Source organism: Acomys russatus, chromosome 14 (assembly GCF_903995435.1).
Source record: "Acomys russatus chromosome 14, mAcoRus1.1, whole genome shotgun sequence".
Lineage (NCBI taxonomy): Eukaryota > Metazoa > Chordata > Mammalia > Rodentia > Muridae > Acomys > Acomys russatus.
This window is the reverse complement of record NC_067150.1, coordinates 16,638,803-16,653,518: the sequence shown is the minus strand read 5'-3', so window position 1 is coordinate 16,653,518 and position 14,716 is coordinate 16,638,803. Positions and strand designations below refer to the sequence as shown.

The 14,716-nt window shown below is 42.9% G+C and overlaps 2 protein-coding genes across 3 annotated transcripts in view; one reads left to right on the top strand and one right to left on the bottom strand.

The window, feature by feature from the left end:
• Nucleotides 1–3,082, top strand: part of Anln (anillin, actin binding protein) — a 46,427-nt gene extending 43,345 nt beyond the window's left edge. Inside the window, exons 27-28 of the mRNA XM_051156799.1 lie at nucleotides 1,570–1,742; nucleotides 2,925–3,082. Coding sequence (XP_051012756.1) covers nucleotides 1,570–1,742; nucleotides 2,925–3,048 — 297 coding nt within the window. The 3' untranslated portion in view covers nucleotides 3,049–3,082. The remainder of the gene's footprint in view (nucleotides 1–1,569; nucleotides 1,743–2,924) is intronic.
• Nucleotides 1–14,716, bottom strand: part of Prkcsh (protein kinase C substrate 80K-H) — an 827,425-nt gene that overhangs the window by 547,931 nt on the left and 264,778 nt on the right. The window lies entirely within an intron of this gene.

Here is a 14,716-nt window from a genome sequence, read left to right as displayed (position 1 = left end):
ATCCATTTGTCCACAAATTTTGGGAATTCCTTGTTTTTAATAGCTGAGTAGTATTCCATAGTGTAAATGTACCACAGTTTCTTTATCCAGTCTTCTACTGAGGGACACTTAGGCTGTTTCCATGTTCTGGTTGTTATGAATAAGGCTGCTATGAACATGGCTGAGCAAATTTTCTTGTTGTGTGCTGGAGCATCTTCTGGGTAAATTCCAAGGAGTGGAATAGCTGGGTCTTGCGGAAGCCCTATTCCCAGTTTTCTGAGATAGCACCAGTTAGATTTCCAAAGTGGCTGTACTAGTTTGCATTCCCACCAGCAATGAAGGAGTGTTCCTCTCTCTCCACATCCTCGCCAGCATGTGGTGTCACTTGAATGTTTGATTTTAGCCATTCTGGTGGGTGTAAGATGGAATCTCAGAGTTGTTTTGATTTGCATTTCTCTGATGACTAGAGATGTTGAGCATTTCTTTTAAGTGTGTTTCAGCCATCTGATATTCCTCTGTTGAGAATTCTCTGTTTAATTCTGAGCCCCATTTCTCAATTGGATTATTTGGTTTGGTGGTGTGAGTGAGCTAACCCAGAAGCAGAGAGACTCAAATGGTATATACTCACTTATAACTGGACACTAGCCCAAGGGGCAGGTCCCATGAAAGTCTTCACCTACCAGGAAAGTGGGATAGAGGTGAGGACATCCTATTGAGACTGTAGGTGAGAAAAATATAGGGGATAGGGAAGTAGGTGGATCCAGAGGGTCCTAGAAACCTACAAGAGGAACATTATGATGGGTGGATCTGAGCCCAGGGGTTCTGCTTGATCTAAGGCACCAACCAAGGACAATACGTGCAGTCATCATCAAACCCCTACCCAGATCTAGCCAAGGGATAGAACATTCTCCACAGTTAAGTGAAGACTGGGGACTGACTTTCACACGATCTCTGGTGCCCCGTATTTGGCCATGTCCCTTTGTTGGGGAGGCCCAATGGCATTCAGAGGAAGGATAGCAGACTACCAAGAAGAGACTTGATACCCTAGCACCATATTCAGGGGGAGGAGGTCCCCCTCAGTCACAGTCATAGGGAAGGGGGATTGGGGTGAAAGTGGGAGGGAGGGAGGAATGGGAGGATGCATGGGATGGGATAGAAAATGAGATGTAATATGAATTATTTTATTTTTCAATAAAAATGTGTTAAAAAATAAAAAATATTTTAAAAATTAAAAAAAAAAAAAAACTGGCTGTTGTTGAGAGGTTGATAAAGGGGAACTTATCACCATTGTTTAAAGGAGGTGTGTGTGCTGCCTGGTGCAGGTGAGGGTCCTAGGGCTCCAGTAGGTTGCTAAGTGCATTGCTCAGAGAGGGATGTGTGCAAGACCTAAGACAACTGAAGTCCCAGGCTGCTAATCTATTTCCTGTACTTGCCTGCTTCGTGCTTATTTGTTTCCTGGTTGTTAAATATTACATTTCAAGCTACTGGCTTTTTAATTTTAATTTATAAACTTAAACAATGCTTAATGCTTACTGACTTAAATAACCTTGCTTGTTTTCTACTAATACTTTTTACATTTTAATTTTAAAGAATCCCATAGGAAGGATAAATCTGGCCAATTGTATCAGTCATCAAATAGAGCCAGCCAACAGAGAATTTTGTGCAAGGCGCAACACTCTGGAATTAATTACTGTCCGACCACAAAGAGAAGACGACCGAGAGACTCTTGTCAGCCAGTGCAGGGACACACTCTGTGTCACCAAGTATGTATTGGTTCCATGCTTATTTCTGCCAACAATGTAATTGCCAGCTTTGTTCCTAAGCATATAGAAAGTATCAGTGATGATCCTCACTCAACTTTGAAAAGTGTGAAGTCCTGATAGGAAAACATACAACAGGAAGAAAGCAGCCTATTAAACCTGACTGCGTGTAGTTACAAAAAACATGTATTGTTCAGGGTGAATCTCAGCGCCCTGTGGCTGGTCTCCAGGCGGTAAGCTGGCAGTCTTTGTGTTAAGCTCACAGAATTCATGTGAAGTTGAGAACTCTCTCCATTAAGAAATACCTTCATTTGATTAGATTCCTTACAAAACCATTGGTTCTACTCTGTAGACTTCTGGTTGGAGGTTATCAAACTAAACTCTTGTGTGTCTTAAGTACAAGATGCCCAAGCTTATCTCTAAGTATAAACACCATGGCCAGAAGCAACTCAAGGAAAGTGTTTACTTGGCGTTCATTTCCAAGACAGTCCATCACTGAAGGAAGTCAGGGCAGAAACTCAAGGAGGGGTCTGGAGACAGGAACTGAAACAGTTCCTGGAGCCATAGAGGGACACTGCATACTGGCTTGCTCCTTATGGCTTGTGCAGCCTGCTTGCTTGCACTCAGGACCACCTGCCCATAATGGGCCAGGCCACCCACATCAGTCTTTAATCAAAAAAAAAAAAAAAAAAAAAAAAAAGCCCCACAGAGTTACCCTACAGGCCAGTCTTATGGAGACACTTTTTTCAATTGAGGTTCCCTTTTCCCAGATGACCTGAGCTTATGTCAGCAAGGCAAAAATACCACCCCATACAAATGCCCAAACAAAGCTTGAAGGGAGTCTTGAGTGAGCAGGTTCTGACTAGAGCGGAGACTGGAATGTGACACAATCTTCCTTCATCAGGTTGTTTCTTGATACAGATATGGAGATGGGTAGAAGTCCTCCAATGAGACCGAGATTCCTTCTCAGAAAACAAAAGGAAACACTGAAAAATTAGTGTGGGTTACAGTTAGTTAAACACACCAAGAGGGACAGTACTCTTGTGCAGAGAGGCACTCTGTGTGGCTCTTGGCTGGCGCCCATTAAAAGGAAGGCAGCAAGTCTCAGTTTGTCAGGGCTTTACGCTTTCCTAGCAAAGGTGGACATGGAGTAGGGAGGGGAGCTGACCTCTGTTTGCCTTACAGGAACTGGCTCTCTGCAGACACTAAAGAGGAGCGGGATCTCTGGGTGCAGAGACTCAATCAGGTTATCGTTGATATTCGCCTCTGGCAGCCCGATGCTTGCTACAAGCCTGTTGGAAAGCCTTAAGCCGAGGCAGCTGCCGTACCCTGGAGCGGTTTGGCAAGTGGGTCGAAGAGTGTCTTAAGAAGACATGGTTAAAAGCACCAGGTTTGCTAGTTGTACTTTATGATTTAAATATAAAAGGGTTTGTGCAAATATTCACTACATATTATGCAGTATTTATATTTTCTCTGTGTAAAACGTCACTCAGTTTCTCTTGCATTCCTAAGTGTTTGTTAAACACTTACGATAGTCATCATAATGGATTTTGCTAAATCTAAAGTTAAGGGTCCTTTTCTAGAAACCTAATTAGCCAGTTATTCGTGGCAAAATATATATAAATATTGTAATCAAGTTCTGAGTTGTCTTTTGGAACTGTGGGTTTTGAGGTAGTAAGGGCTCCTGTAGGTCTCAAACAGAAACATCTAGTTTGAGTTCTCTGACTTCAGTGGCTTTTTTAAAAAGTTGTGATCGTTCACGGCTCTTGATATGGCTTGTTGCTAGAGTACTGAACTCAACCTCAAAGAGTTTTCAGGAATATATTTAGTGACGGAGATGAGAAAAAACAAGAGCTTGCTAGTTTAATACGAACTTGGGGCTGCTTTCTGAAGAGACATGGATGTAGTGACACTGTGTGACATTTGGGGCTCAATATTTTATATAGAAGCATTAAGAATCACATGGCCTACATTCACTCCGTTCTATGTATGCAGTGTGGTGCACATTTTCACAGTATTTGGGCTTTATTGAATAGTTATTTTTCCATATAGCTTGGAGATTCCTCATATTAACACAGTCTTTGTTTCTCTTATAACAAGAACAAATGTAACTTGAACATTTACATAAAAGGATTTAATGTTTTACCAAGCTGCTGTGACTATACTTTGCTTGCCAAAGTTCTTGTCTTTTTTTTTATATGCTTGTCCATCTATGACAGTTTCTAGATATCTGAAAAATAGTAAGCCGTGTATTACTTTTAAAAGCCCAGTACCTTCTTGCAATTTAGAAATATTGAGATACATGGCTTTAATTTTTAAATACAGTTTGAATTTCTTCTCTGTTAATTATTGATGTTTTCATTTATAAACACTAAATTCTATCACCATTATATTTCTTACTCATATAAATGTGGTTTTTCTTATGTATATTATAAAAATATTTTATGGCCTCCTACATAAATAAATAATTACAAATCATCAAAAGAATCAGTTTTTGTTTTGTTTTGTTTGTTTTTCGAGACAGGGTCTCTCTGTGTTAGCCTTGGCTGTCCTGGAGTAGCTTTGTAGACCAGGCTAGGCTGACCTTGAACTCATAGCAGTCTGCCTGCCTCTGCCTCCCAAGTGCTAGGATTAAAGGCGTGCGCCATGGCCAGCCAAGAATCAGTTATTTAAGAGGTACTGTGTATGATGTAATTGCTGTGTTTGCCTTAGCTGTGCATGGGGCATTGTGCTGACAGGACCCCATCCATATTTTCATCTCTGGCCTAGTCTTTGTCTTACTGACTGTTCTTGGGGTTGTTGAATGGACAGGCATGCGAAAAACCACTTCTCTGTTGCAGCAGAATGTGGTGATGGGGTGTGCATTTGAGGAGGTCGATTACACCTATGTGCTTAGCGGAGACTAGAACAGGCAAGCAGAGTGGGACTGGTGTGATGGTTCTTTAAACCAACTGACAGATGCACTTATCTTCAAATAGTCATTGCTGTGGTGGTACAAAAGCTCAAGAGCACGAAGAAGTTAAACAAAATGTCTTCTCTTTTTCTCAAACATACTTTTTTAACTTCCTAGTTACATATATTGTGTGCATATCCCTTACAAATATGTATAGTCTTTTGTGTGTAAGTGTTCTATGCATACCATTTGTTATAATATATGTAAAAAACCAAAAGACTATGTCTTAAAGGTCACCTCATTGTGTGTGTGTGTGTGTGTGTGTGTGTGTGTGTGTGTGTGTAATTTTATATATAAAATTAAACTTTAGAAGAAGTCTAAAGTATATGTTGGTTACTTTTCATGGTTAATGAAACAAGCTAGAATCACCTAAGTAGAGAGGGATTGGCTGATTAGGTAGGCCTGTGGACATTGCTGTGGGGGACAGCGTTCGCTCGCTCGTTCATTCATGAGTCTGTGTGTGTATATGCGCTTGTGAAGAAGGCCATGTATGAAAATATAATGAAACCCATTATTATGTATAATGTGTTAACATGCTAAGTCTATTTTAAACTCCTTTCTTACAAATATCTGTAGATAAAAGTAAACAGAAAAAGTGAATATTCATGATGCCATAATAAAAGAATTAATGTTCAAAATATAAAAGACTGAGCATTTATCGAGTATTAGGGTTATCTTTGGTGTTGCATGTACTATTATTATTATTTCATGTATATAATTAAGTGAACATTAGCATTAAATTAACATTTCTGAAACAACATTGCAAGTGACAGACATGTAAGCCTTGTGTTCTCTTCCAGAATCCATGTTTCTCACTGTTATACTGTGATAGTTCCAAAAAGACCCATCAAATGTAAAAGTAATAAATTAACAGAAAAAGATAAGTGTGAAATGGCTATTAGTTAGTTATAAACGCGTACACTCGCGGGGAGGATAGAGCTTAATACAGCTTTCTTGATAAGAGCTGCTCGATGTAACTGGTTGTGACAACTTCGAAAAGGGAAAATGGTGAAATATCCTGGGAATCCATAAGTATAAAAATACACAAGAATACTCAAAACATTAATAAGAAATTGGGGCATACTTTTTGTATAAAATACTGCACAGTGTTAAAAAGGCTGAATTAGGTCCTCATACATACTGATTTGGAAAAACTTTCATGACACCTGGAAAAAAATTGGGACTTGGTGTCAATGTGAAAGTGCAGCATATAGGTGTATTGTCAGTTGATGAAGATATGAAAGGGCCCGCCTTGGTCTTCTCAGGGGGTGTGGGGGGGTGGGCAGACTTGCTCTGACATCAGGCTGTACTTCTGGGCTATTTTATATGGTTACAGTGAATGTTTTCATTTTATTGAATATTTGCATTGGATATTGTATATGTGGACTTGGGCAAAACCTTAAAAATTAAAGTCAGAGGCTGGAGAGATGGCTCAGAGGCTAAGAGCACTGTCTGCTCTTCCAGAGGTCCTGAGTTCAATTCCAAGCAACCACATGGTGGCTCATAACTATCTATAGTGAGATCTGGTGCCCACTTCTGTTGTGCAAGCATATATCCAGGCAGAGCATTGTATACATAATAAATAAATAAATAAATAAATCTTTAAAAAGAAATTAAAGTCAGAATGAAAAATTGAATGAAGCCAAGCTTAATGGTGCACGACTTTAATCCCTCCCTGGAGGCAGAGGCAGGCAGATCTCTGTGAGTTTGAGGCTAGCCTGGTCTACAAAGTGAGTCCTGGACAGCCAGGGCTCTGTGTAAGACAGGAAACCCGGTCTCCAAAAACTAAAAATTAAAAATTTGAATGGGGCTATGAGGGGAGGTGCCAACTAAAGTTCAGTGGACAAACGCTGAAGGAAGGATATTTTTTAGAATCAGAAATGGCTGTTACAGGGCTGACCAAGAGCCAAAAAAAAGTAAAGGAAAATACTGCTGAAGGGTGAGTATAGGATGAAGGGTAAAGAACACTATCACTTAAGAGATAAGTTGATAAATGTATATGTAAAAAATAAAAAATGTGAGCCGGGCATGGTGGCACACGCCTTTAACCTCAGCACTCGGGAGGCAGAGGCAGGTGGATCTCTGTGAGTTTGAGGCCAGCCTGGTCTACAAAGTGAATCCAGGACAGCCAGGGCTACACAGAGAAACCTCGGTTAAAAAAAAAAAAAAAAAAAAAAAAAAAAAAAAAAAAAAAAAACCAAAAAAATAAAATAAAATAAAAAATATTTAAGAAAGAAACAAGTTGAGTCCAGAACTCAGTATTTATTGAGAACTGGATACCCAAGCTTAGCTGTGAGAGCCAGGCAAGTGTGGAATGCTCTGTAGGCTCTATTTTTTAGAGTCCATGAAATGGTAGCAACCACCTTGAGTCAAGGGGAATTGCACTGTGGGAAAACTACACAAGTGTTTCAAAAAGTCAGGCACGACCAACCTTAGCTGTTAAGGAGACGGCAGAGGCCTCTAGGCCAGAGATCTCTACTCCTTAAAGAACTGACTCTCAAGAGACTCTAAACCTGAAAGGCATTCCTCCCTGCTTTTCAATTTGATATATGTCTCTTTCTTTCTTTTTTCTTTGTTTCTTTGTTTTTTGAGACAGGGTTTCTCTGTGTAGCCTTGGCTGTCCTGGACTCACTTTGTGGTCCAGGCTGGCCTGGAACTCACAGAGAAATGCCTGCTTCTACTTGCTGAGTGCTAGGATTACAGGCTTGGCCCATTACTTCTTTTTTGTTTGTTGTTTTGTTTTGTTTTTTGTATTTCTGATCAACCCGAGTGTGGTGGTGCTGAGACAGACAGGGCAGCCTGGGCTACAGACCAAGCCTCTTTCAAAAAATTAGTAAAGATTTTTAACATTTCAGCGTAACAAGTTATGTAGGCTATAATTCCATCATTTTCGGAAGACTAACGCTTCATATTTAAATGATCCAATTTCTGACCAAATTAAAAGAACCTAAGTGCAATTGCAATTTGATTGCCTCGGCACAGGTGGATGTAGAGAGGGGGCTGAGTGGTTAAGAGCACATCCTGCTCTTTCAGAGGACCTGCTCAGGCCCTGGCACCTGTGGGGAGTGTAGAGCTCAGCCTTTCAGAGGCCCACAGAGAATGACGAGTGAGCACCAATGGCTTCTAAGACTTCTCGAAAGATCCTGATCCACTGCACACAGGATTGAGCTATTAGGGACTCCTAGCACACTAGTGAAGTCTCAAAATGGATCCAAGGTTAGGGAGGTGACTGCTTACCCCTTCTCCTAAAGTGACCCCGCCCCATTCCTTATAGCCATGCCAGCCTGCCTGATTGATTGCTTGAGGCCAGTATGGGATTGGCCTATGTATAAAAGCTTATACACTGCCCAGTAAAGTTAAACCTGCACCTTGAATCTGGTCTCCGCAGTCTAATTCCCGGGCTTCTGTGTGGGCTCTGTCGCTCCCTTTCCCCCGGTTCCTGATCCCCACAGGTGGTGCATGAACTGTAGGACCACAGGGACCCCTACTCGTTGCAGGTAAGTAGACCTCAGGATGGGTAACTCAGATTATTCTCAACTCAAAGAGAATCAGTTAAGCAGAGCGTGGTGGCACACCTTTAATCCCAGCTCTCCGGAGGCAGAGGTAGGAGTATCTGTGAGTTGGAGGCCAGCCTGGTCTACAAAGCGAGTCTAGGACAGAGTCTATGACACAGAGAAACCCAATCTCACAAGGGAGAGAGAGCGAGAATCAGTTAAATATCCTGAAAGGTATTCTAGAGAATAGGCAGCTTTCTTTCTCAGATACGACAGGGTTGTGAAGCCGCGTCCTTGGATGCTGGTAGAGAGCTAGGATAAAGACTCGGGGCACGTTGTAACCCTTGCACAGAAGAGATAGAAGACAGACTTCCGTATCTTCCCCTAGAGTTAGGGCTGTTCCTAGTTGCCTTCGGGAATCTACTATCACTTTACCTTCTTTGACCTTGGTGGCAGAGCCTGGAGAAACAAAAGGCTGAGGACTCTGCAGTGACCAGGGCACACTTTGACCACTGCTGGCCCCATAGATAAGGACCCAGCCAAACCAAAATTGATTTCCCTATATCCAGAGTTGGCTCATTTCAGTGAAACAGACCAAAGGAGAATCCACCGCCATACTCCAAGGTTCTGCCCCAGGGAAATGGCAGCAGCTTCCTGTTCCTGTGTAGCCCAGCATGGTCAGGAGGGGAACACCCCCCCCCCCCCGCTAAATCCTTGGGTGGGCCCCTCTAGTTCTGCAACTCCTATGTTGCCCCTCTATGAGAGTACCTACCTTAAACCCTAAAAAGGTCTTCTGCCACCCAAGCTTTTCCTGTAATTCTCCAGCCTCGGGTGGTGGCAACCCCCCTTAAAGAGTCTGGGAACCTCATTCCCTGGAAACACTGCAAAAATTTAGAAAAGCAGAATGGGTTAGATTCACCAATTGTTAGTCAAATGGTCGTGTCTATGGCCACCACTTTAAATATGCCCCAGGACTGGAAAAATACTGTGTGAGTAGTCTTACCTGGAGGGCAGTTCCTTCAGTGGAAGTCTGCATTCCATGATTGGGGGGTGGGGAGTAACCGCTTCTGCTGCTCAAATGTTAGGCCCTCCTAACTATCTCGGACCACCTGTAAAGCGTTAGTGGCCAGGCAGGTGGATCACGCGGTGTGACAGTGATGGTAGTCAAGGGGCAATTACACTGCTCTTGTGTTGGTAGACCTTCCCAGTAACCTCTGGGGAAGAAATGTCTTGAAGATATGAATGTAGTCATTACCACAGACAATAACGCCTTTTAAGACATTGCACTGTACAAGATAAATTGCATTTGAGGCATTCCCAATTCTCAGGGCCACTGCTCCAATAGGATTCCAATTCCTCCTAAAATTGATGAGGATTTCTGATAAACCTTTGTAAGTGGACCAGTGGCCAATGGGGGGGGGGGGAGAGAAGCACCAGGAATTGCTCAAACTGGTCCAGGAAAAGCTTGACAGTGATCATACAGAGCTTTCTACTAGTCCTTGGAATTCTCCTGTTGTAAAAGTAACTATTCTCCTGGCTCATTTGTTATCTGGGAGGCCAACAGCCTCCTTCTGCTAAAGTAGGCCTAGTCCTGGAAGCTTCCAGCCCAGGCCTAGAATGTTTCAGCCTCAGAGATTTACTGCTTAGTGAGCTCACCCTCTCTTGTTCTTTCTGAGCTCTGGGCTGGCTGGTTCAACTCAGCTGTTCTGGCTCAAACTCCCCCCCCCCCCACCCCCAGCTGACTTACTTAATCTGCCTTCTCTCTCAGCCTGCAATTACTCTGCTTGGCCTCAAACTCAGCAATCTGCTCTAATCTTCTGGCTTCTCATTTTCTGGCTAGTTCCATCTTCACCTGAGTTCTCTCTCTGCAACCCGTCTATTACTGTGTCCTGGTAACATCTGCCTTCTCTCTCTGGAAAACTGTCTCTTAAGTAGCTTCCATTTCCTCTTTCTGTGAGTTAGGCGTATCCTATTCTGTCAGATCTTCTCTGATTTGTCACCTTTTCTGCCATTCAATTAGACATCAGTTTCAAACATGGGTGCTTTCTTCTACAAACGAACTTTACCTTCATTTGGGATTAAAGGCATATACCACTAGGCCTGGACCTACGCTTTCCTTTAACTCATCTTTATTGTATACCAGGCTGGCCTTGAACTCAGATCTGTTTGCCTATGTCTCCTGGATTAAAGGCATGTTTGTATTCCAGCCCCATCACACAGACCTAGAAGATCTTTGGATGTGATCTCTTGCCAGAACAGCCATATTCTGAATTAACACTCTTCTACACCTTGTCTTTGTTATTAAAGTGGAGTGAGGCAAATTTAGATTCTTACACGACCTCAGATCTATCAGTGCTACTCTGCAGGCCATGGGAGCTACCAAGCCCAGCCTTCCTGCATTAGCTGCAGCCCCTCAAGGATACTATATTGTCACAATAGATAGTAAAGATTGTTTTTCTCTATTCCTCTACATCTGAAGGACAAAAATTTGCCTTGTCCGTGCCCGTAATTAATAAAACACCTATGAACATATGTCAATGGAAGGTATTGCCACAAGGGATGAAAAATCGTCCCACTATTTGTCAGATGTATGTGTGGGAAGCTATTTTTTAAAAAGGTGGCCAGTGGCTGTTATGGGAAACATTACGTGGGTGATATTTTGATAGGTCACCCTGAACAACACCCCTCACAGCTCAAGCTCCGTGATATCTCCTGCTGTGAGGGCAGCTGGTCTTTACATTGCTTCTGAAAAGGTACAAACTCAAGAACCGTACTTGGTTTCGGAGGCACACGGTTACCTCCAATACTATTAGACCGCAAAGGTCACAGCTCTCCTTTCCCGTGCCCTGCCCGTTGGCTTCCGGGCAGACCTTTCAGGGAACTTGGCACGGATTAGCCTTTGTCTTCCTGTTACCACAGGACAGCTCGGCCCCTCTTTCTCCTGCTTCGTGGTGCCAAACGGCCAGAAGAGACTTTTATCCATTACAGAGGAGGCAAAATGGGCTTTACAGGATGCTAATGCAGGCCTTGGTTGAGCCCTTCTACACCGAATTGATCCTGCTAGTGAGGTTTGGGGCTTTGTGATGCCCACACAGTGATTTCCTACTAGGGCACTCTTCAAACCACCCAAAAAAAAATTATGCTGGGTTCATTTGGCTTATTCTTCTGCTCCTGATGTTACTCCCTTTATAGATGCTGTTTTCATTCTTGCACTAAAGGTGTTTAAAACATCCCTTTTATTGTTGGATAAATAACCAGATACAGGGGGCTGGAGAGTTGGCTTGGTGGTTAAGAGCACTAACTGTTCTTCCAGAGGTCCTGAGTTCAGTTCCCAGCAACCGCATGGTGACTCACAACCATCTGTAATGGGATCTGATGCCCTCTTCTGGTGTTCATGAAGATAGACCACTCGTGTACATAAAACATATAAGTAAATCTTAAAACAACAACAACAACAACAAAAACAGATATAGGGCTGGAGAGATGGCTTAGCAGTTAAGAACACTGACTGCTCTTCCAGAGGACTCAGATTTAAATCCCAGAACCCACAGGCCATCTCACACCTGTCTGTAGCTCCATGATCTGATACCCTCATACAGACACATGCAGACAAAACACAATGCAGATAAAAAAAATTTGTTTTAAATTTTTTTAAAGAAAGAAAACCAGATACAATTATTGTTCCAGTTTCCCAGAACTTATTTGCCTGGACTTTCTCATCCCACTGTATTTCTCAGCTCTTTTTGTTAAAGTTCCAGGGTAAAATAGATAACCATTTCCCTAAAAATAAAACCCCATCTATGCTTCCTTTAACACTTGTGACTCATAGGCAGTACTTATTAGAAAAACACATTCCTGGTGCTGCTTCAGGCTTTACCGATTCCTCAATGACATGTTTTTTCTATGTTATTCACTTTATTTATTTATTTATTTGGTTTTTGTTTTGTTTTTCTTTTGTTTTTTTTGAAAGAAGGTTTCTCTGTGTAGCCTTGGCTGTCCTGGCCTCACACTGTAGACCAGGCTGGCCTCGAACTCACAGCAATCCGCCTGCCTCTGCCTCCCAAATGCTGGGATTAAAGGCATGTGCCACCACACCCAGCACTTTTTTTAAATTGTATTTTAAGATTTTATTTATTTATTTTATGTATTACAGTGTTTTATCTGCATGTACACCTGCAGGCCAGAAGAGGACAGTAGAGGGTATAGATGGTTGTGAGCCGCCATGTGGTTGTTGGGAATTGAACTCAGGACCTCTGGAAGAACAGACAGTGCTCTTAACTGCTGAGCCATCCATCCAGCCCCCATGTTATGCACTCTTGTCATTCCCACACACCTCAAGTGTTTCCTAGTTGTTCTGAGGGTTCTGTGCACTTAGAATTGTTGGCCATCTTAGCCCTTTTAAGGGATTGGCAAGACCCCATTAACATTCAGTAACAGTCAATATGCTAATGTTATTAAGATTATACTTTTAGCTGTTGTTAAACCTGCTCTGGGGCCTCTGTATTGGGCCGTGATTCAACTTCAAACAATTATTAAACAAAAACAGGTTCCTTTCCTTATCAGCGCTGCTCCCCTTTGGGGCTCCCTGGGGCCATTCAGAGGGAAACAGGGAGCTTGACCATCTAGTGACGGCCTTCCTGTCATCCTCGTTAGACAAGCCCCATTGCTGCACTCTAGGTTTCACAATTTGGCTCTATCACTCCACACGCTTCTTCCACAATTGTCCATGAATTCCTATAAGCATTCCACACAGGCCTTTAGGTCCCCTACAGCCAGCTGGAGCCAATCCTAGAGGTCTTCGTCACAACAGCTTGTGGCAAAAGGACGTGACCCGTGTCCCAGAGTTTTGGTCATCTTAAATATGTACATGTCATTATTGACACCTTCTCCTCATTCCTCTTTACCATAGCCCATCCTATAGAGAATGCCAAGGTGGTTATTGCTACTGTTAAAACTGCCATGTTGGCTATGGGCATGCCATACATTAAATTTATTTTTACAGTCTTTTGCTCTGAATGGAATATATATAGCGCGCACACACACACACACACACACACACGAATATATATAGCACATGCCTTTGGGATTTCTTACAATCCCCAAGGACAAGACATGGTGGAAAGAGCCCATGCCTCTCAAAAAACAAAAAGGGAGAAATCAGGGCTATGACCACAGGATAAATTAACTGAGAAGCTTTTTACCATTACTTTTTAATTTTTAACAAAAATAGTCTGTCCTCCTATAAACACTGGGGTGCAATGCTTCCCGAGGTTACCCCTTTACCATTGGTTTACTAGCGGGATCCTATGGACCATGTGAGGGCTGGGACTCAAACCCAGATCCTTTGCAAGAGCAGCAGGTGCTCTTAACTGCTGGTCCATCTCTCCAGCCCCACAGCAGGCCATTTTTATACTCCAGTTTATACTTGGGCCAGGTTCAAAATGCAGGAAAATATGTGTTTTGTTTTTCAAAGTCAGGGTCCAGCCTTTGTTGAAGATATGTGGCCACTCATCTGCAAGACAAGAAGATGCATCAGGCATCTTGCATAGTGCTGGGCCTCCTCCCCAGAGAGTCCTCTGACAAGTCCCATGTCCTTCATCCCCTCTCCAGTGACTACAAGGACAGGAGAAGCCTCTTGGATTGGTTGAATTCGCCAACCTGAGCCTGATTCCCTGTGTCCTGTCCTCCCTCCTGAGTGACCAGGGGTGAAGCCCATCAGGCTGGTCACATCACCTAGCTCTGATTCCAGACCTTCATGAATTCTTCTTGCATCTGCCTGAGAATCAGCAGTGGTGCGCACACTGCTCAACTCGGAGTTACTCAGCAAGAACCGAGGCCCCAAAGTTAATGGGAATTGGGGTAGCACACGCGACCAATTCCCGAGCTCCCTTACTCAGTGAGGACTAAATGTTCTGACTGGAAAAGGTCAGAACCTGTACGTTTCCTTGACTTAGGGCTTTAGCTTTTTTCCCCCATAGAAAGGGTATTTCTGCCCCTTATCAGATAGGACATTAATTTCCTTTCTGTAGGAATATGGAATGAACTGGGTGGTGGTGGCACATGCCTTTAATCTCAGCACTTGGGAGGCAGAGGCAGGTGGATGGAGGCCATCCTAGTCTTCACAACCAAGGCTACACAGAGAAACCCTGTCTCCAAACAAACAAACAACCCCCCCCCAAAAAAACAAAAAGACCATTATTTCCTTTTTCTGATATCAGAAATACCATGATGTCAGTCATATGGCAATGGGGATCCTCAGAAAATATACAAGCATAGCTACCTCTTTTAATAAAATAAAATATAAAAAAATTTATGTGATTTAGGTTGGCACAGATGTAGCAGGAGTGAGAAGGATGAGATTCAATGGACCTGAAATAGCATGGTAAATAACTAGAAAAGAACAAGGAGCCGGGCATGGTGGCGCACGCCTTTAATCCCAGCACTCGGGAGGCAGAGGCAGGCGGATCACTGTGAGTTCGAGGCCAGCCTGGTCTACAAAGTGAGTCCAGGATGGCCAAGGCTACACAGAG